Below are 21,513 nucleotides of genomic sequence, written 5' to 3'. Positions count from 1 at the left end.
GCGCACTCCGTCCCCCGCCACGCCCCTACCACGCCCCGTCACACCACTAGCCACGCCCACCCCAGGGCCGCACCCCGTCCCTCGCCCAACCTCGCCCCGCCCCCCCGCCGACCCTCGGCATCTTCCTCTCAGGCCAGCCTCGCCCCAGCCTGCTCTGCGCCCTCCCGGCCTCGGGGCGTCGCTGTAGAGGCCTCTGAGCTCCACACCGACACCTCTGGCGCTCAGGCGGGGTCGGGAGGCGGAGCGGAACGATGGGGGGCGGTGTCGCCGTGGTCTAGGGGAGGTGGCGGTGAAGTCGGTGGTCGCTGCGCGATGGCCGCCTCGGTGTTGTGCTGCCTGCGATGCTGCAGAGACGGCGGGACTGGTCACATCCCTCTGAAGGAGATGCCGGCTGTGCAGCTGGACACGCAGCACATGGGTAAGGGCCCTCCCTATCCCCAGACCCAACGGCCCGCCGAGGGCAAGGTGGGGGTCAGGAGGACCGCACGCCGCCCTGCCCTGCGGCCCCGGCGACGCGGACCCCGGACGCCGTTCCGTCCCGCGGATCTCCCCGGACGCCGGCCGACTGTACCTGGGCCCGGTTCTGTGTTCAAGGCTGCGCAGCCTTCTCTGCGCCCATCGTCGGGAGTGGGGGTGTTGACCTTTCCCCGCTTCCCCAGGAATCTCCTCCGGGCTGCCACCTCCTGAAATGTCACATGTCCCCAGGCGAGGGGAGCGGGGACTGCCCTGGTGCCGCCCCAACAGTGCCCTCCGATCGCACTCCAATCAAAACCTCCACATTTTCAGAATGCTTTGGGTCCAGTCTTGCTCCTCCTTCTGCCCTGACCCTCGGTTGTTTCTCTTTAGCCCCATCGTTTTAGGTTGAAGCTTGTTTTGTTGACATTTTCCTCTCACCTGCTAAAGTCAAAACAAGGCAAATAGGGGAAGCCCTAAGTCGCGCCTCAGGTCAGAACGTGCCATTTCAGTTAAAACGTCCCATTGCCTGACTCCTTAGTCACTGACAGAGGTGCTGTAATTTCATCTTACTGGCCTCTTCCCAGCGGGTCATGCTGTTGCAAATGAACAGCACTTTTTTCCTTCCAATTCCAGATGGCCATGTAACTTCCCATCTAATATGCCTCCGCTTCCCTCTGTAGCGTCTCTCACCACCTTATTATTATTTCTGTTATTAGAAATAATAAGTTATTCCTGTCTAGTTCCATATTCCAACTTCTGGAATATGGTTCTAGAAGGACAGATTTCCCAGTATATAGTACCTCAGTTGTAGTCCTGTCTTTTTATGGATTATTTTATTCTATTTTTTGTTGTTTCGTTTTGTTTTTGGCGGCTGGCTGGTACGGGGATCCCGGGATCCCAACCCGTGACCTTGGTGTTATAACCAACCAACTTGGCCATAATAATTTTTTTTAAAAATTGGCCAGCCCCAATTATTTTATTTTATTTTATTCTAAATGTCCTTCTGTGCTTTTGATTTGTTTCACACATCTCTCATTGTCACAACGACAGTGCAATGAAATAACAAAGGCAGTTCTTAATATTTATAGCAAAACCTTCTCCTGCCCAGATTCTTTATAATTATGGAAACACTCTGCTCATTATATTTCTATACTTATAAAGCACGTATTAAGTGTGATCATTGTATACCACCTTGTACTTGGGTATGTACTTCTAATAGATCTCCCAATAAATATCTTTGAATTAGTTCTTATCCATCATCATTTACAGACAGTGGATGTTCAAATCCTATAACTTCCTTCAGAAAATGTTTCCATTTCATTTATTCATTCAGTGAACTGTTATTTATTGAGCGGCTGTCAGGTGGCAGGCATTGTTTTAAGTGCTGGGAATACAGTAAAGGACAACCATATGTAGTTCCTGGAGCTTATGATCATCTTTTGCTCTTCTTACTGTCTCTACTTCCAGACTCTTCAATTACTGCAGTCTGCTCTTTAGAGCATTCCTTTCCTCTGGCCTCTGTCTTCTCTAGGAAGAATTGGTCAGTCCTACTCTTTCCACTATGTCTTCCTTTCTCTAAAACTGTCCAACAACTTTCAGCTATTAACTGGATGAAACATAGTGATGTCATTCCCCAATTTTTTACCTCCACGGAAGTTTTTCCTTAAACTGTCTTCCAGTAAATTCAAATGCTTCAAATACAGAGAAGCCTGAATTTGAGAACCTGAATAAAATGAAAGAGGAAAGGGTTGTTGTGTTAGAAGAAGAGTGTGTTTCAAGCATGAATTGATCTTAAAATATGAAAATATAAGAAGCACACTGAGCAAATGTGCATGTATTTGGGAATGTGAAAGTTTTATTAGATAACCTAAAGAATGTGATTCCTTTTTTTTTTTTTTTAGGAAATAGGCTACACATTTCATATTCAAATATCTCATTCAGGTTTGTCATTTATTTTGGTGATGTTGCATCATTTAAAACCATTTTGGAAATCCTCTTTTTATTAGAAGCTTTTAACATGTATGGGGGACCACAGAGCATTGCCAATTAAGAAAAAAAATACCATTTGTTTCCCTAATTCTTGGAAGTGTGTTTCACTTAAGATGCTTTCAGTTGCAAGTAATAAAAACAACTCAAAATTGTTTCAGCAGTGAAGGAAATTTATTGGTTCATATAACAAAAAAGTACAAAGGCAGTACTGGTTTCAGGAAAGACTCAGTGCTGCCAAGAACTCCATTTTTTTTCTTTTTTTTCTTTTTTTTGTTTGGCGGCTGGTTGGTACAGGGATCCGAACCCTTGACCTTTTTTTTCATTTATTTCTTCTGCCTTATGCTGCTAATTCCTGAAGGCTGGCTTTCATGTTCACTTGCAGCAGCTCCCTGGGCTATGGGGCTTCTTCATACAGGTTCAGCAAAAATGAGAGTGTCTTTATCCCATTGTTCACTGCAAAAGTTCTGAGACTTTCTCTGATAGTAGTTATTAGGTAATACGAGTATGACCATTCTTGACTTAATTACTGTGGCCAAGAAATGTGAAATACACTGATGGACTTAACCTAGGTCAAATGCTATAACCCCTGAAGCCAGAGATTAACATCTTCCTTGGCACTGTTTTGATCTCCAGAGGGAAATCTGTTGGGAAGGGGAAAACAGAAGCTACATGTCCACCACAAAGTGCTTAGCACAGCATATTCGTTCATTTATTTCAATATCAGTTATTTGTTGAAGGATTGCTAGATGCCAGTCACTGTGTGGTCTTTGCCATCAAGGAGGCTGCTCTCCAGTTGAAACTACTGGAGGTTTATGGGGTAGCCAGATGCAAATTATTTATAAAGGTACTTTCCCAGAATTGGAGGTTTAACATTAATTAGAAAAAAATGGACGTTAATGATTTTTAATAATCATACAATAGGATCTTAGTTTTACCCTATTTGAGAGAGTATCTTTTTTACATCAACCAGTTTAGAATTGTGATAGAATCTGAAAATTTTGCATTTCTCATATGTATTTGTCCCAAATAATTTTTTATTTAAATAGAAAATCAACCTTTTATTACTTACCCTCACTGGAGGAGTCCCATACAGTTCTAATATCTAGACTCGCTTGGCTTGTATACTAATTACCAATGAAATGATAATATTGGCCACAGACCGTGGGAGTCAGATGCCTTGGAGTTATGGGATACTTCTTACATATTAGAATTATGTTAAATCTCTTCATGTTCTCTGACATATTATGCTTTCCTAAATCAAGGACTGGAAGCAAATTGGTCAAGAGACAATGTTTTTCTTGCTTTCATCTATAAATATTGTTTGGGCTAAAGCTAAAATTTTCCGTGAGAATACAGTGCATTTAATGATGTTAGAACCTTGTTTACATATTTGCAATATGATTCACAATAGCTACCTTAATAAACATTTTAAGATCCTAAAATTAGTATTTTTCAGTGTCAGGTATTTCTACATAGATGTGGGTTCTTTTCCATATTCTGTTATTCTTCAGTTCTTACTTGACTAATGCATTAGTATTGTACCTTATACTTAGACATTCAGCAGGCTTTTTGTAGATTGTTTTAATTCGTTTGGAGAGAATTGAAAATTGTACCAATTTACTAAAGTTTCTTTTAAGTGTTTATGTTTTGGTTTAAATCAAGAGATTTATGAAATCATCAAATTGATTTATTAACTAAAAATTTGAAGGAGTTAGTCTGTTTCAACCTTAAAAGTGTTTTAAATATTCAAAGTATTCAAAATAATTCAGTTATTACAGTTTGTCTAAAACTGTTTAATTAAATAAGACTTATAGCTACAAATGAATATTCTATATATATGTTCTCTCAAGAAAAAATAGTTAATGAAATATTAAAATAATTTATTAATATTTCTATATTTCAAAGTACATATAGCATCCCTATTTTTTTGTGGACTAACAGAAGTGAACAAATTAACCCTGATTGTTGGATATGAAAATACAAAACCTTACATAGTGTCTGCATTTTTGTTCAGGAACAGATGTTGTCATTGTAAAAAATGGAAGAAGAATATGTGGAACAGGAGGTTGTTTAGCCAGTGCACCTTTACATCAAAACAAAAGCTACTTTGAATTCAAAATCCAGTCCACAGGTTGGTATAATGGTACTTTACTATTAAAAGTCCTAATTCTAAATATTAAGAGTAATTTTCAATGTATAAGAAAGATTTAGGAGGTAATAAAAAAGCACTGAACTCAGAAGACATGGGTCTTCTACCTCTTGTTGTATGATTGTGGTTAAATTAGCTAATTTAGTTAAATTGGGTCCAATTTTCTCATCTATAAAATGGAGATTACAGGAGCTGCCCTCTCTGCCTTACAGGAGCTATATACGAGGGTGCTTCAAGAAGTTCATGGAAAAATGGAATTAAAGGATAATACAAATCTTTCCTTGTTCATATGTACAAAAGTGTTTTAAAGACAGGACATGCTGGGTAAATGTAAAGCACTAGCATCATTAATGGGATCTAAATGCACCATTTTATTTGGTCAAGCATATCGACTCTTGCTATTTTAACAGGATAAAATCAGTCTTTTGATCATGTGTTTTTCTCTTAACTCTTGTTAAGATTCCCTGATTCAGCAACTTCTGAAGCAATCATCAGATTTAGAATTCTGATAGAAGTCTAAAGCCTATACTTCTCTTTTAAAAATTTATGGTATTTCTTGAATTGTATAGCAGTTCTATGTGATTATTATAATAGGTTAGTTAACTTGTGGCAGTATTCTATATGGGGAAATTTTATTTTTATAAAAGCTTTATTATGAAGAAACTTCTCAGGAAATACTGCATGAGTAATATGGATACAGAATAGGAAAACTAGAGTGAAGTAAATGAATCCTACCATTACTTGACTAGCCTTGAGTGATATAAAATATCCTTCTGGGGCTTGTTTTCTAAATTAGTTTTAAATACTGATTCTTATTCATAAGTGTATGGAATAAATCTGAATCTGTCCTCCATGCCATTATAAATTAGCTTACTGGCTACAGAATATCCCTGACTACTATAATTTTCTCAAGTATTACATACTTATTTCACAAAAGAAGCAAATATTTTCTTCAGCCTTAAATCTAATACAAATCTTTATGTGGGTTTTCTGTTAAAGTGGCTACCCTCAATGATAACCCTAGAATAGATGGATTGTTGGAATTTGTAGCACTGATCCTGTGATGAAAGCTTGAGGCAACCATGCACAGTTCTTTAGGAGTAAGAAAACTGTAGAACCCTGTCTATAAATGTTGTCCTGTGAAATTAACTCACCTCCTATTACTCTCATAGTTGTCACACTTTGTAGGAGAAAGTATAAAGTCAAATTATTTATGAGGCCAGGATAGTGAAGTCCAGACACACAACTTTCTGATGGTCTTACTCGGTCCAGAAAAATTGGTTGACGACATGGTCTTAAAACCTTCCATTTATAAAATTTCTCCTGATTTTTATAAAAACTGAGAAGAAAACAGTTTGAGACAAAATCCAGAGCTCTAGGTATTCTGTTTGGCTGCTTGCTTCAAAAGTTAGCTTACACCAAAAGGCTTTAAACTCATCAACTTAAGGTATTGAGTAAGAAAATGATTTTATACTTGTTAATTTTCCCCTCTCCATGCTATTCATGGCATATATTATGTGTCACTCAATATAGATGCAAAAACTGAAGACAGCAATTTCCTACTTCTCAGAGGCAGAGCTTGAAATAGAACTCTTGGCCATTTAAATTCAACTGTAGCTTTTTTTTTTTTTTTGGCAACTGGCCGATACAGGAATCCAAACCCTTGACCTTGGTTATAACACAGTACTCTAACCAACTGAGTAACCAGCCAGCCGGTAGCTTTTTAAAAATCCTTTTTAGAGAATAATAATTATGTTGATAATAGCTAACATTTTTTAATACTCACTGTGTATTTTACTTAGCCATTTTTTGGAATACTTACACTGTTCTAAGTGTTTTACTCAGATTATCTCATTATATCTCTGCACAATGTTGTGAGGTGAGTTCTGTTAGAATCCACAGTTCACAGATAAGAAAACAGAGATTAAGTAATTTGCCCAAGATGGCAGAGCTAAATCAGGATTTAAACCTTGACAGTGCAACTCCAGGGCCCACTCTTATCTCTTAGGCTGCAGTACAAGAACATAGTACAGTTTGCAGACTATGGTTACAAGAAGATTTTTTTGAAAAGATTAACAGAAACAGTTTAGTGGTGATATGGTACTTCTTTTAAAAACAGATTACACTCCTTTTTAAAATAACCCCTTTTAAATTTGTAGTCTTCAGATTTGTGGGACATCTGAACTATTTTATTTTTAGGAATCTGGGGTATTGGCGTTGCAACTCAGAAAGTTAACTTGAATCAGATTCCTCTTGGCCGAGATGTGCACAGTCTGGTGATGAGAAATGATGGAGCTCTGTACCACAACAATGAAGAGAAAAATAGGCTTCCAGCCAACAGCCTTCCACAGGAGGGAGACGTGGTGGTGAGTTTCCTGGTGGAGTTGCTTTCCACTATGCATTATTAAACTTGAACTGCTTTTAGTATATACAGTTTTGCCTGGGAATTTATGGTTCAGATACCAAAGAACTAGACTTGGATCTCATGAGGTGGTGCAACTCCCAGAACAAGCACTTGGTGTAGGTGCTGCTGCCTGACCACCTTGCTCTTCAGAGCTACCCCCAGCCACCTGTTGTTTCCACTCAGGAGAATCAGTGACAGGCTGGCTGCTGGTCAGCATTTCCTGCTTCTCTCATCTGAGAGAAAACTTGGCCCACAATTTTAAAAGTTTGCTGAACCTTGTGTTAGGAAATATCAGGTATTTTTGAGGCAGGAGATCTTTTAGAGCAAATTTTCACATTTTTTGTTTCCAGAACTCTTGAAAGACCTGGACTCAAAAATCCTAAGGCTTGATGGTAACAAAGTTTTTCTTTCCAGAAAGCAAAGGAAGGGATGGCCAGTTACCTCAGTTGGTTAGAACATAGCATTGTAACACCAAGGTCATGGGTTCGGATCCCCATACTGGCCAGCCACCAAAAAAAAAAAAGCAAAGGATAGTAACAGTTACATCTTATTAAGACTTCTATTTTATTCTAAATGGGATATATTTAACTCTTTACCAAAGCCACCCTGTTGAAAATGTAACCCAAATATCCCTTTCTATCTTTTCCACATACTCCTCATACTGTGTTATCCAAGAGCCCTGTCCATTGAGTCCAGGCTTGTAGCTATTGATTGAGAACAGAGTCCTAGAGTCTTCTGGGGCCAAGGTGCCCTTGTACACAGAGCCTTGGCTTCCCAGCTCTGCTATAAAGTTGAAAGGAATCTGTGAATAATGAGGGAAAGTTTCTAATAATAAGATGACACAGGCAAGGAAAACCCAGGTTATTGAATTAAAGAAAAAGAACATATTTTAGAAAGAATGAGGATGTGGAAATCAAGATTTTTAATTATGATCTGATTTTTTTCTCTTTTCTGCAATTAAAAAAAATATGAAGAACTGTTAGTTTTTAATTTAAAAAAAATTTTTTTTCCAAAATTGAGTAAAGAAAAAAAGGGGACAAAAGGCATAAACCATTTATTAAATCTACCTTTCCCTGTTCTTTTTGGATTGTTGGTTCTCTGTTTGTAGATCATTGTCATATGTCCATAATATGGAACATCCTTATTCAAGTGGCTATTTCTTGAAAGAGAAGCTTGAAGTCAAGTTGACGCTGTCAACCTGTTTACACTAAAAGATGAAATTCAAACATAGGAAAGGATATTCAGTAACAAACGTTTTTCTTTGTTCACATTCTAAACTTCTACCGTGTGTTATTCTTGCGTCCCTCTCTCATCTCACTCATTGAGATGACTCATATCACAATTTGACAGATTTAAGAATGCCATTTTCAGTCTGTCCACGTTATTAAATTAGACTTTGAGTTTTCACACCCATTTTGATAAAAGGGTTAAAAAATATGAAATATATGCAGAATCAAGACAAGTAAAGCATTACTCTCCTATATTATCTTCCTAGTTTGCACACTTGAGAACAAATTTTACCAAATTGTTGATAGTGGCATAGGATAAAGTAAAATGGATTATAAGGCAGGAAAAACATTCTCATGTGTTTAAAATTTTAGCCATGTACTATTTTCTTAGGAGAAATCAAGAAAAATAAGCTCTTAACATGTAACCAAATGGTTGTATGATTATATGCATACAGTAATCATATAGTACCTACACGACCTACTGCAGAACAAGGAAGGCATACATGAAACACTATGCTTAGTTTTTCCTTTTATATGCAGTCTTGAAAAGGCAAATTTCATTCTAAAAAATGCATTTTTCAGTTTAATTTTAGAGAAGCTTTATAAACATGCTATGTAATAATAATAATGATAATATTATTATTCTTATAAACACTTCTATAGTATTTTTTATGGGCCAGGCACTCAGTGCCTGACAAGGATTAAATTGTTTAATGCTCATAATGACCCTATGAAATAGATAATATTATTATCCCCACTTTACAGATTAGGAAAACTTAAGTAACTTCTTATATGGGGTGATTTCAATATTATAGTTTAGGCAGTCTAATTTCAGAATCTTTTCACTAAACCTACACACAATTATTGATAAATGCATAGAACTCATAGGGTTTTTTTTATGTCATTATGGCAGAATCAAACACAGTTTCTAGATCATAGAATAGATTAGGTTAGAAAATACTTGAACTAAAGTCTGCTGGGAGTGGGGGTCTCACATCGTTCCTCACTTCTTTCTTTGGTACTGGGATTTTGCTGTTATGCTGCAGGCTTGGGTTTAAAACTCGCTTGTTTGCAATAGGTTTATGCTGCCACCAGGTGGTGAAGCGTGCCTGGATTACAACCTACTGTTCTGAACTACATTTCCAGTAGCCCCATCTTTTTAATGTAATTATGTTTTTGTTTTTTAAATGAAAATACCTGCTCACTAAAAAGGCTTATCACAGCCATCAGTTATCTTTAAATACATAAACTAAAATGAAAGGCAATCTATGTACTGTTTATCTTTCTTAATATTCTTACCTATTAAATCGTTATTTAATCTAACCCTAGCTTTACTAAATTTTGAGGAGAATCTTCTATAGATAGCACTTACCATATTGGCTTCTCTGGGTCTTTGCTGTGTTAACTGAAAAGAAGGGGAGTTAAGACTATATGATCTATAAAATATTTTTCTACCTCTAAAAAGCTTGTATGTTGATAGAATTTACCTACAGTCAAAAAATCAGACAGAAATCCTTGAAGCCGTTCCCTTCTTTGTCTGTGATTTCTCTTTTGAAAAATTTCTGTTGTCTACTCTTAATTCTTCAAGGGAAAAAGATCTTTTTGTCTTGAGTTAACTATTATATAAAGTTTTAAAGAAAGGTCATATGGCATGGTGATTAAAAACAAGTATTCTGAAGCAATTCTGCATGGGTCTAAATAGCTCTGCCACTTCCTAACTGTGCAACCTTAAGTAAATTGCTTAACCTTCCTGTGCTTTAGCTACCTCATCTGAAAAATGGGTATAATAGTACATATCTTGTTGTAAGAACTAAATGAGTACATAAGAAGTGCCTAGAATAGTGCTTGGTTCATGAAAAGAGCTGTTTTCTAGCATTTTAATAATAATAATTGTTATAACTAATTGTGACCTTTTTTACCATCCATAGTATACAAAGTAATATGTTTTTATTCCATTGTTTTTTTTAAATCTTTTGAATTGTTTTTCTTTTTTTTTTTTTAACTTGATACCTTGGTAATACGCTTAACATATTTGAAACCAGAAGAGATAGGGAAATGTATTATTACTTTTTAGAAATAAGTTATATAAGGACATTTCTTCACAATTTGAAAACAGTGACAGGTAGTAAGCCCTAATGGTAAAAACCTCATTGTTTCTCCCCTTAAGATCAAATTCTATAGAGAACAGTGTTTTCTGTATGAGTTTAAAAGATTTCTGTTCATTGTGTGTAGTACTTATATCATTTTAATATTCAAAATACAAAATCCATATTATCTAAATATAACACTAGGATTTAAACTGTTGTCATTTGTTTTATCTCTAATGTGGACTCTTGGGATTTTACGTGATGTTTTTCCCCTGTCTAATCACTACTAATTTTTTTTAGCTCAAGTAGAATTCTACCAAATTGTAAACCCTTGACGAAAACTATTGTGACCCTATGCTTGGTTTTTTTGTGTCCCTATGCTTGGTTTTTTTGTGTTTGCTTGCTTCCCAGTCAGGGCTTTCTGACTATTCAGGTTTTTATGAAACATTTGTATTTTAATCCTTTTTCATTTTTTCTTTCCTTTATAGGGTATTACATATGACCATGTAGAATTAAATGTATATTTGAATGGAAAAAACATGCATTGTCCGGCATCAGGTATACGAGGGACAGTGTATCCAGTTGTTTATGGTAAGCTAAAATATTTCTAATGTATTATCAGATGTGTGTTAACTTTTGCTTGGCATTTATATTAATTTTACAGCTATCATTTAGAAGTCTGAACGAGTTGTTAGTAAAGACCTTTTTATATGGAATGTACTCAATAGGATATTACAATCACACTTTGCAGAATTAAGGATAATTTTTATTCTCCATGTATTAAAAAAACTGCTAAATACAATAATTATACTTAAGTATGCAATAACCATATCCCTTTTTCATTATGTAATCTTATATTCTAGAAAGTTCCAAAAAACTTTACGGAGTTTACAGAGATCTTTCTGCCAATTATTAGCCAGGATAAGATGACCAGGAAATGTAAATACAAGGAATATTTTGGAACCAGGGATGGGAATTTTATGTAGATTGAGCATTCATTACCTTTATAAAATTACCTAAATGTTAAAGCTCTTCTGAGAGAAATTGTGACTTAAAATAGTTTCATGTTGATTGCTTTGCTTTTAATAGCCGTATGTGTATAAGTGCTATCATTTCTGTACAAGGGTATCCCTCTAAGAACTGGGTTACTTAATAGACTCTATACCACTTAATTACTTTAATTTTTATTATAGAAAATTTCAAACATATACAGAAGTACAGAGAATAGTATACTGAACCCTCATGTACCCATCACCCAGCTTCAGACAATTAACTTGTAGCCAATCCAGTTTCATCTACCCCCTCTCCCAATGCCCCTCCTGTTCCTCATCTCCCCTCCTTGGATTATTCTGAGGCAAATGCCAGACATTATATCATTTTATTTATAAATATTTTATGTGTATCTCTAAAAACTAAGGTCTCTCTCTTTTTTAAAAAAACATAACCAAACTCTGCTTTATGTTTTTATGTTACCAACTTTAAATCAACAGATATGGTTTTTTCTGTCTGTAGTTTTAGTAAGTCTAAAAGTATTTTCTCATTTAATTACTTTTAAGTTCTTATATTTGGGTCATAATAAAAACTATTAACTTTTTTGTAGTAGCTTGTTGTAAAACTAGCAGTGTTAGTGATGACAGACTGAGATGTCAGAAAAGTATGAGTCTAGTTCAAAAAGTTCATGGGAAAGTAGAATTAAAAGATAATACAAATCTTTCCATGAACTTTTTAAAGATCCCTTATATACAATAACAAATGTAAATATTTAACAATAAGATAACCAAAGCTTGTGACTTACTTTTTAAAGTTTTCATTAGTCTTCTTTTCTTCTAAAAATTACTTTTTCATGATTTTTACCTTCTGTGTCTTTGCATGGAAAAGTGTGTTTTTAAATTCAGCTTAGGTAAGCATTCTTGCATATTGAAACCACCCATGTTAAAAGCACTAGTGACTTCATGAATGTCAAATCCAGGATTTAACTTCTTTCCTGCATTTATTGCAAAATATGAAATACATAGTAACATGCATTAAACATACATGTGCAGTTTAACAAATAGCTATAAAGTGTACACCCACATCATTACCACTTAAGTCAAGAAATAGAACATTTTCAGCAGCTGCCGCCATAGCTTCATTGCTTGCCCAGGGGATAATCACTATTTGACATTAATGCTAATTATTTACTTGCTGTGCCTTTTGGTGGCGTTTTGTTTTATTTTTATAATCGCCATGGTCAAGATAATGAACATTACCCCAAAAGTTTCCTCCTTCTGCTTCCTACTCCCCACCTCAGCCCCAACCTGGCAGCCACTGATTAGCTTATTGTCACTGCAGATTAGCTTGCATTTTCTAGATATTCTATAAACATAATTATATAGTTTGTCCTTTTTTTTAATCTGGCTTCTTTCACCCAGCATAATTATTTTAAGATTCATCCATGTTGTAGCATGTATTAATAATGCATTCATTTTTATTGCCTAGTAGTATAGTTCATTGTGGACAAGCACAATTTGTTTATCCCTTCACCAGTTGATGGATATTAGGGTTTTTTCCACTTCTGGACCATTACAAATGAAGCTGCTGTGAACATTCAGTACAGCTCTTTGTATAGATGTACACATTTATTTCTCTTGAGTAAATGCTGATAAAAGCATTTAGAAGTCCTGCAGTCTGTAACAACATCAGTCTCCTGGTTTGGATGTATTATAGTTACATAAGGCATTACCTCTGGGGTAAGCTGGACAAAGGGTACACAGGCCTCCCTAGGGTTTTTGCAACTTCCTCTGAATCTATGATTTTTTCAAAATACAACATTTTTAAAAAGCAATACATCTTAATTATATGAAATTGAAAAAATACAGTTAGGCAAATAGGAAAAAATTTAAATTACCTACATTCACACCATCTAGAAATAATTACTAATAATATTTTGCTGTAAATCCTTCCAGTGTTTTTGATAGATTATATTTTTCATGTGGCTATTTTTGCCCAATAGGATCATGTTTTGTAACATGGACAGCAGATGTGTTTGTTCTTCTCACCTATAAATACTATGGTATTATGGAAACAGTTTATTTTATAAGTATATATTCATTAAAATTAAGGTGTTTGCTTCTAATTTATTTTCTTTCTTTTTCTGTCCTCTAGTTGATGACAGCGCAATTTTGGATTGCCAGTTTAGTGAATTTTATCATACTCCTCCACCTGGTTTTGAAAAAATATTATTTGAACAGCAAATCTTCTGAATGTGTTTGTTTTTAAAACTTGTATCTCTGCACTGTTAAAAGTGTTTACCATTTAATAAAGCTTTACGTGACCTATAGATGAAAATATATTCTTAAAAATATGCTTGCTAATGTTGTCTAAGTAACCAGTATATTCGGTATACCACCCAAAAGTTGAGATTTAAAATACTTATGCTTTATGATATGAGAATCAGCATTTTGGTCAGTTTATTTAATTCTTATTTAAATAAATATAACTATGGGTTTGATTAACAGTATTACATGGCAGTATATATATAGGTACTTAAAAGGGAATCTTTCTTACATAAAATATTTGTTTGGATAGACATGTAGAGTTGGGAGGGCTTTTTTTGTCATTCTGCAGTTTAGACCTTATTAACTATTTTAAGTCTGCAGTCCAATAGTTTTGTGTCTCAGTGTCCTTTTTTATATGCAGAAAACAAAGGGACAGAAATGTATATTATTGGCAACTTCATCTTTGGCAATTTATTTACTGTATAATATATCACTTCTTAAAACTTAAATTGCCTATTTTATTGTGTAATGTCATTGCTTCTGATTTGCTTTGTGAAAGGAGATAAACATTTTAATAATTGTCAGAGCATTTTATTGAAGACCATCATGTTACTTCAGTACCACAATAAGTAGTGGTTGAGTAGTGACGTAGTATACACTGTCACAGACATTTAGAATAATGATACTTTAAACTTAAATTTAAATGAGATAATTCTTTTAAGACCTTTTATTTAAATGCGTGTTTTCTGTAAGGAATAATAAAATAACTAATTTAAGAATATTCAGCACTATATTAAACACATTCTTCCTGTTTTTTTAATTACACAGTAAATTTACTTCCACTTGATTGTTTCAGAAGTTTAGAGATAAATGAATCCTCTCTGTGACCCTGCGCCTTTGCCCACTTTTCAGTAAGAATCACTGTCCTTTAGTTAACAGCCTGCTGACCTGAACTAATCACTGTACACATCTTTAGGTACATTCTCTCCTTTCAAACAAGCATGCCAAGGATGCACAGATTTCTCTCCTTTTATCAACAAGAAGCAGTATGTTGTGCTAGAAAAACATGGGTGTTAGAATTGGAAGGAGATATGAATTGTGGTTTGGCTGCCTACCCCATTATCTCCTCAGGTGATTGCCTCAGTCTCTGAGTCCTAGACTCCCCCAGTTATAAGAGAGTTAATCATATTGATTTGATGATTCTATAACTAGTTAAATAAGGCAATGTATGTAAAACACCTTAATCATCATAGGCACTTAATAAATGTTGTTTCCTCGTTGACTCTAAAGCAGTAGTTTTCATAGACCAGTCAGACCACCAGCAGCAGCAGCAGCACTTGTGGACTTGTAAGAAATGGGCATTCCCAGGCCCTACTCAAGACCCACCTAATCGGAAACTGCTTGGGAGAGTGCTCAGGAATCTGTTTGAACAAGCCCTTCAGGTGACTCTGATACACACAAAAGTTTGAGAACCGCTGCTCAGGAGAGAATTCTTTGAAAATGATTACCTACTTTAAATTTTCTAAGGATTTACGACAGACTGTTTTTGACCCATAGGCTAGAGAATCTTGCACAATGCTTATTTATTATTTGGTAGACAAAAATGTGACAGTGTGCTTTGAAAACGTATATGTACTTGAGTAACATATTTATTTATACAAATCCTAAATTTTACTTCTGAAGGTACATGGAATTGAACTAGCTATGTATTCATGCATTTTGTATGACTTTCTGTTATAATAATTTTAATCCATAAGGAACATTTTACTTGGGAAAGAAAATGACTACTGTTTGCTGTCTTATATTTGTATGATATCTGCCTCTTAGTTATTTTTTTAAAGTCAACCTTTTTTTTAATCATCATATTCTTTTCTGTCTCTAATGATGCACAAGAGGCACAATACTAAAAATGAGTTTATATCCATGACAACAGTTCGATGAAGTCTAGATCTGCTTCTAATCTATGGGTATCAAATTCCTCTTAGGAAAATTATATTGAACTGGTCTTTCAAACATCAGACAAATTCCAGTGGAGGAGCAGCCTACAAAATACTCGACAGCACTCCTCAACACTGTCAAAGTCATCAAAAACAAGTCAGAGAAACTGCCACACCCAAGGGGAGCCTCAGGGGACATGACCAGTAAATGTAAAGTGGCATCCTAGATGGGACCCTGTAACAGAAAAAGAACATTAAGTAAAAACTAAGGAAATCTGAATAAACCCTGGACTTTAGTTAGTAATAATATATCAATATTCATTCATGAATTGTAACAAATGTACAATATAAGGTGTTAATAGCAGGAGAAACTTAAAAAGGACATTTATGGGAACTCTATACGATCTTCTCAATTTTTCTGTAAATCCAAACTGTTCTAAAAAATAAAGTCTATTTTAGAAAGTACATTGAGCTAGGAGAAATGTTGAAATAAAGTCCTTCATTAAGCCAATAGAATATTAATACAGTATATGCCTGTTTATAGTTTAAATATTCAATGATAGCTGAATGTAAATGTAGATGGGACACAAAACATTCTTGTATTTTAACTCACAAAGACCTGCATTTGCTCCTGGCCAAAGATAACATTGTCCACTCTTTAGATTCTGTATATTGCAAAAGACCATTTGTCTGCACTACTGTAACTTCACACTCATACCAAAAATTAATGATTTATTTTTCATGTTATTATTTTAGTGATTTAAACATTGTGAGGGATATGTAATGTGAAATATGTAAAACAGTGAAAATTTTATGAATACTCTGTTAACATGTTAAAAACCAGTAAGGGAATTTGGCTTTTAATTGCTTTTGTCTCATGAATTAAGATTATTGGAATGTTTTCAATTTGGATTACAAAGTATTATGAGTTATTTTAAGAATGGTATAAAATAAAATTATACTTTGAATTATGGCTTTTCTAGATCACTAACAAAAACAGAAATATATCATATTTTTGCTCACCTCTCTTTTAACCTTATGTTAACTTTTTTTTTCTTTGGCAACTGGCTAGAACGGGGATTTGAGCCGTTGACCTTAGTGTTATCAGCACCATGCTCTAACCAACTGAGCTAACAGGCCAGCTCTATGTTAACTTCTTAATGTAAGTCTACATATGGACCAGAAGCATAGTTGGAAATATAAGTGAAATATTGCATGTGGTAAAATACATTAAATCAATAATTTCTTTTACATAATGCAGAAACACTAAATAACATTGTGAGAAGAGAATCTATAATCCAAAGTGGAAGTTTCCTGCACTTAAATGGGTTATATACTTGGAATATCACCAAGGATAGTATTCATTAGTGGAATATAATCCACTATCTCTTATCTTAATTTGCATTTTTTATGCAACCTGGCAGGAAAACACTGTTTGGAGCTGGCTGGGCTGAACATGTGAATGAGTAGAAACGTAATAGTGGAATCAATTAACTATAGTTCTTCCAGTTACTGAATAAGATATGAGACTCCCTTTCAATTTGTTCTTTTAGAATATCTGGGAGCAAATTATTAAAATAAATACTGAGTGTGAACATAGAATAATATTAGATATAATTAGCAATGTAAATGAATCACCTGCCATTCATCCAAGAGTTCTGTAAAAATTTAAAGGAAAAATTGTCCCATTATTGGCTAAAATGTGGTTACATAAGAATTATTACAATGTAGTCATTCAACAATTGAGTCACCTATGTGTTGCATTTCATAAATACTTAAGGTAGTCCCTGCCCTCAAAGAACTGTGTTAACTGTAGTTCATTCATAAGTATGACTCTAGAATATCCAAGATATATTGATAAGTGAAAAAAGAAAGTTGCTAAAATTTGTATGTATAATCTGATCCATTAAAAAAAAATTAGAGCCTTACACATGGTACAAGTATAAAGTAATATACACCAATATATTATATCTTGGAAATAAGATTACAGGGAACCGGCTGTTTTATATTTATCAGATTTTTTTTTTTTTACAATGAACATGTATTATTTTTTAATTAAAAAAATATTTTTAAAATAGAAAGACAGACTCTGGAGGAAGGCCTGTGTATTAGAGAATGGTGAATTTTACGTCCATACCTAAATAGCTAAAAAGCTGGGGTAGAATTCCAAGTCAATTTCCTTGTTACAGGATACAATGTATTTCATAGCAATTTATTTAAAAGAATTTGGATGTGTTAGTCAATGGCATGCTGAGGAACGATATACACGTGGTCTCCAGATCCAGGGAATTAAATAAGGCCAGTGAAGCCATGTGTGGAGTTGACCAGTTCTATTAGATACTACATTTTATTTATTATTTTTTTAATTGAAGCATAATTGATATACATATTTGTGGGGTACAAAGTTGACTGTCAGTAGTTGTGTACAATATGTGATGGTCAAACAGAATAGTTAGCTTATTCACCTTTACAATACATAATCATTCTTTGTGTCCATTAACCAATTTCTCATTAACGCCCCCCTCTCCTTTTCCACTTCTAATAACCACAGTTCTGTTCTCCTCTTCTAAAAGTTCAACATATTACTGTGATTGTTTCTTTCTTTCTCTATCTCTTTTTCTTTATTTATTGTTTTTTGTTTATATATTAATTCAGCTCCCACTTATGAGTGAGGACATATGGTATTTCTCTTTCAGTATGTGGGTGGTTTCACTTAACACAGATTTCTCCAGGCTCATCCATGTTGCTGCGAATGACAGAATTTCATTCTTTTTTATGGCACAGTAACATTTCTTTTGTACACATACCACATTTTCTTTATCCAGTCATCCATCAATGGACATTTAGGTTGGTTCTGTAGCCTGGCTATTGTAAACAGAGCTGAGATAAACATAGGAGTGCAGGTATCCCTTCAACATGATGACTTCCAGTCCTTTGGGTATATACCCAGCAGTGGAATTGCTGAATTGTATGGCAGTTCTATCTGTAGTTGTTTAAGGAACCTCCATACTGTTTTCCATAATGGCTGTACTGATTTACAGTCCTACCGACGGTGCAGAGGGGTTCCCCTTTCTCCACATCCTCACCAGCATTTGTTATTCTCTGTGTTTTTGATAATAGCCAGCCTAACTGGAGTGAGATGATATCTCAATGTGGCTTTGATTAGCATTTCCCTGATGATTAGTGATGTTGAGCATTTTTTCACATACCTGTTGGCCTTTTGTGTGTCCTCCCTTGAGAGAGGTCTACTCAGCTCCTTCGCCAGTTTTTTTAATTGGATTATTTGGTTTTTTACTGTAAAGTTGTTTGAGTTCCCTGTATATTCTGGATATTAATCCCTTGTCAGAATTATAGTTTGCAAATATATTCTTCCATTCTGTAAGTTGTCTTTTCACTCTGTTGATTGTTACCTTTGCTGTGCAGCTTTTTAGTTGTTATAATCCCATTTGTTTATTTTTTCTTTTGTTGTCTGTGCTTTTGAGGGTCTTATTCATAAAATCTTTGCCCAGCCCCATCCTGGAGTGTTTCCCCTATGTTTTCTTCAAGGAGTTTTAAAGTTTCAGACCTTATATTTAGGTCTTTAATCCATTTTGAGTTGATTTTTGTATATGGTAAGAGGTACAGATCTAGTTTCATCTCCTACATATGGGTGTCCAGTTTTACCAGCACCATTTATTAAAGAGGCTGTCCATTCCCCATTGTATCTTCTTAATGCCCTTGTTGAAGAACAGTTGGCTAGTAAATATGTGGGTTGATTTCAGATTCTCTATTCTGTTCCATTGATCCGACTGTCTGTTTTTATGCTACTACTATGCTGTTTTGGTTACTATAGCTTTGTAATATAACTTGAAGTCAGGAAGTGTAATGCCTCTGGCTTTATTTATTTATTTATTTATTTTTGGCTCAGGATTGTTTTGACTATTTGGGGTCTTTTTCTTGTTCCATATGAATGTTAGGATTGTTTTTTCTATTTCTGTGAAGAATGTCATTGATATTTTGATGCAGATTACGTTGAGTCTGCAGATATCTTTGGGTAGTATGGACATTTTCACTATGTTGATTCTTCCAATCCATGAACAAGGAATTTCTTTCCATCTTTTGGGTGTCCTCTTTAATACCTTTCAGCAGTGATTTGTAGTTCTCATTGTAGAGATCTTTCACCTTCTTGGTTAAATTTATTCCTAGGTTTTTGTTTTCTTGTTTTTGTTTTGTTGTTGTTGTTGGTGGTGGTGGTGGTGATGATTGTAAATGGGCTTGCTTTCTTGATTTATTTTTCTGTTAGTTTGTTGGTGGAGTATAAAATGCTACTGATTTTTGTACATTGATTTTGTATCCTGCAAAATTACTGAATTTGTTTATTAGCTTTAAGAGTTTTTTGGTAAAGTCTTCTGGGTTATCTATATATAGGATCATGTCATCAGCAAATGGGGACAATTTGACTTCATCTTTTCCTGTGCAGATGCCCTTTATTTCTCTTGTTTATTTGCTCTGACTAGTACTACACTTTAAAAACCATGCTCATCAACTAGTGAAAGCTACAAGGCTACTGAGGATTTGTTTAATTAATCTGTGAAAGAGTGAATGAATGAATAATTCTTGAGGACACTGGGAATGTTAAAAGAAAATATTTAATCCACTGAGCTATTGAGGCCAAAATGACCAGTGAAATGCTCATTATTATAGGAAGGAGACTAGAAATAAAGCCCCCCCCCCAAATCCATAAATTCATGTGTGTGATTCTCATAAATATATTTCAGGAAAGACAATCATAGATGTGTTCAGGTGTGTGATAGTTCATAGCTTGAAAAAAATAGGTAGATTTATTCTGTGTTGCCCTGGAGGCAGAAATAGCACCAATTATTGGAACATGGACGGAAGCACTTTTCAGCTTAAGATGAAAAACCTCCCCATCAGTTCACTGCTAAAATTGCTACCTTGCAAAGTAAAGAATTTCTGGTCCCTGGAATTGTTCTAACAAGGGTTTTTTGTTTATTTTTTTCTTTTATTTCTTTATTTATATTATTATTTTTTTACATTCCAGGATGTTGTGGAGCAGTTGAGGGTGAGAGGGAGGGGAAAGAGGAGAGAAATAGGATGGGAGAAGGAAGAGGAGGGGGGTGTGGTTGAGGCCCATGGCACCCCCCTCATTCTGGCAGAGGAGACCAGGGGGCTTCCAGCAGTGGCTCAGTCTTTGCTGGACTGGATGCAGATGTCACAGGTCATGGCAGAAGCCCTCAGCCCCCACTGCCCTGCCTCAGGAGCCCGGGGTGCTTCCTGCAGTGGCTTGGTGGTCATCGCTGGGCTGGTTGCAGATGTTGATGGGACATGGCTGAGGCACTCTGCCCCCCACTGTCTGGGCTTGGGAGCCCAGGGCACTTCTGGCAACAGCTCAGTGGTCATCACCGGGTTGGCTGTGGATGTAGGGGGGGGGGTGTGGCTGAGGCCCATGGTCCTCCCCCCTCCCCAGTTTGGGAGCCTAGGGGGTTTCTTGTCCTTCTAGGTTTTATAGGCATTCTTTGGTGATGTTAGACCTTTACTGGTTATTATCAGAACTTTGTCTCCAATCTGTGGGTTTTTTGTTTTATCTTTCTGTTCTGTGTTGGATTATTTGCTGTTCCCACCACTTAAACTCTACACTGGAACTAATTTGTTGTGCATTGGTTACTTCTAAAATGAGGGAACTTTCTAAGGAACCCAGCACTTGAGCCCTGTGTATGAGCTAAATTGCTGCTTTGCTGCAGATTCTCTAGGAAAGGCTTTTTGTGCAGCTCAGGTTTTAATTGTTGACCTTATAAGCACTTCTGGGTCTTGTGAGGTCTGCTACACCTGGGTTGTATGGAAATCTGGTCTGGGCCTGAGTCTTTTCATCAAACTGTACCCTTGCAGTTCTATATTCCTGAGCAGTCTACACTGAGTGGGCCTGTGCTGATTAGAGAGCAGGTCAGCTGTGCATGCTGTGCCCCAGTGTTTCCCCAGTGGCCTGTCTCCTCCACCATCTGTACTCC

General features: G+C 35.7%; 2 protein-coding genes across 3 annotated transcripts in view; one reads left to right on the top strand and one right to left on the bottom strand.

The window, feature by feature from the left end:
* The window catches only part of TRIM13 (tripartite motif containing 13), a 52,601-nt gene extending 51,663 nt beyond the window's left edge, over positions 1-938 (bottom strand). The window contains exon 1 of one of the 2 annotated variants that reach the window (XM_063101662.1): positions 895-938. The gene's annotated coding sequence lies outside the window, so the exon portion shown is untranslated. Of the gene's footprint in view, positions 1-571; positions 809-894 lie in introns of those variants that run through there. The other variant, XM_063101660.1, reaches the window with a different exon arrangement.
* On the top strand, positions 214-13,633 carry SPRYD7 (SPRY domain containing 7). Its single transcript, XM_063101668.1, has 5 exons — positions 214-418; positions 4,460-4,576; positions 6,794-6,960; positions 10,803-10,905; positions 13,459-13,633. The coding sequence occupies exons 1-5, from the start codon at positions 313-315 to the stop codon at positions 13,554-13,556; spliced, it is 591 nt and encodes a 196-aa protein (XP_062957738.1). The 5' UTR covers positions 214-312; the 3' UTR covers positions 13,557-13,633.
* Positions 13,634-21,513: the final 7,880 nt, after the last annotated feature.

This window comes from Cynocephalus volans, chromosome 7, assembly GCF_027409185.1.
Source record: "Cynocephalus volans isolate mCynVol1 chromosome 7, mCynVol1.pri, whole genome shotgun sequence".
In the NCBI taxonomy this organism is placed as follows: domain Eukaryota; kingdom Metazoa; phylum Chordata; class Mammalia; order Dermoptera; family Cynocephalidae; genus Cynocephalus; species Cynocephalus volans.
Note: the sequence above shows the minus strand (reverse complement) of the source record. Positions and strands in the feature narration are given on the sequence as shown.

Excerpts from the sequence above, each read along its gene's own strand:
- SPRYD7 (XM_063101668.1), top strand. The coding sequence starts at position 313 with ATGGCCGCCTCGGTGTTGTGCTGCCTGCGATGCTGCAGAGACGGCGGG. Across the intron at positions 419-4,459 it reads GCTGGACACGCAGCACATGG|GAACAGATGTTGTCATTGTA; the intron begins GTAAGGGCCCTC and ends ATTTTTGTTCAG. Across the intron at positions 6,961-10,802 it reads CACAGGAGGGAGACGTGGTG|GGTATTACATATGACCATGT; the intron begins GTGAGTTTCCTG and ends TTTCCTTTATAG.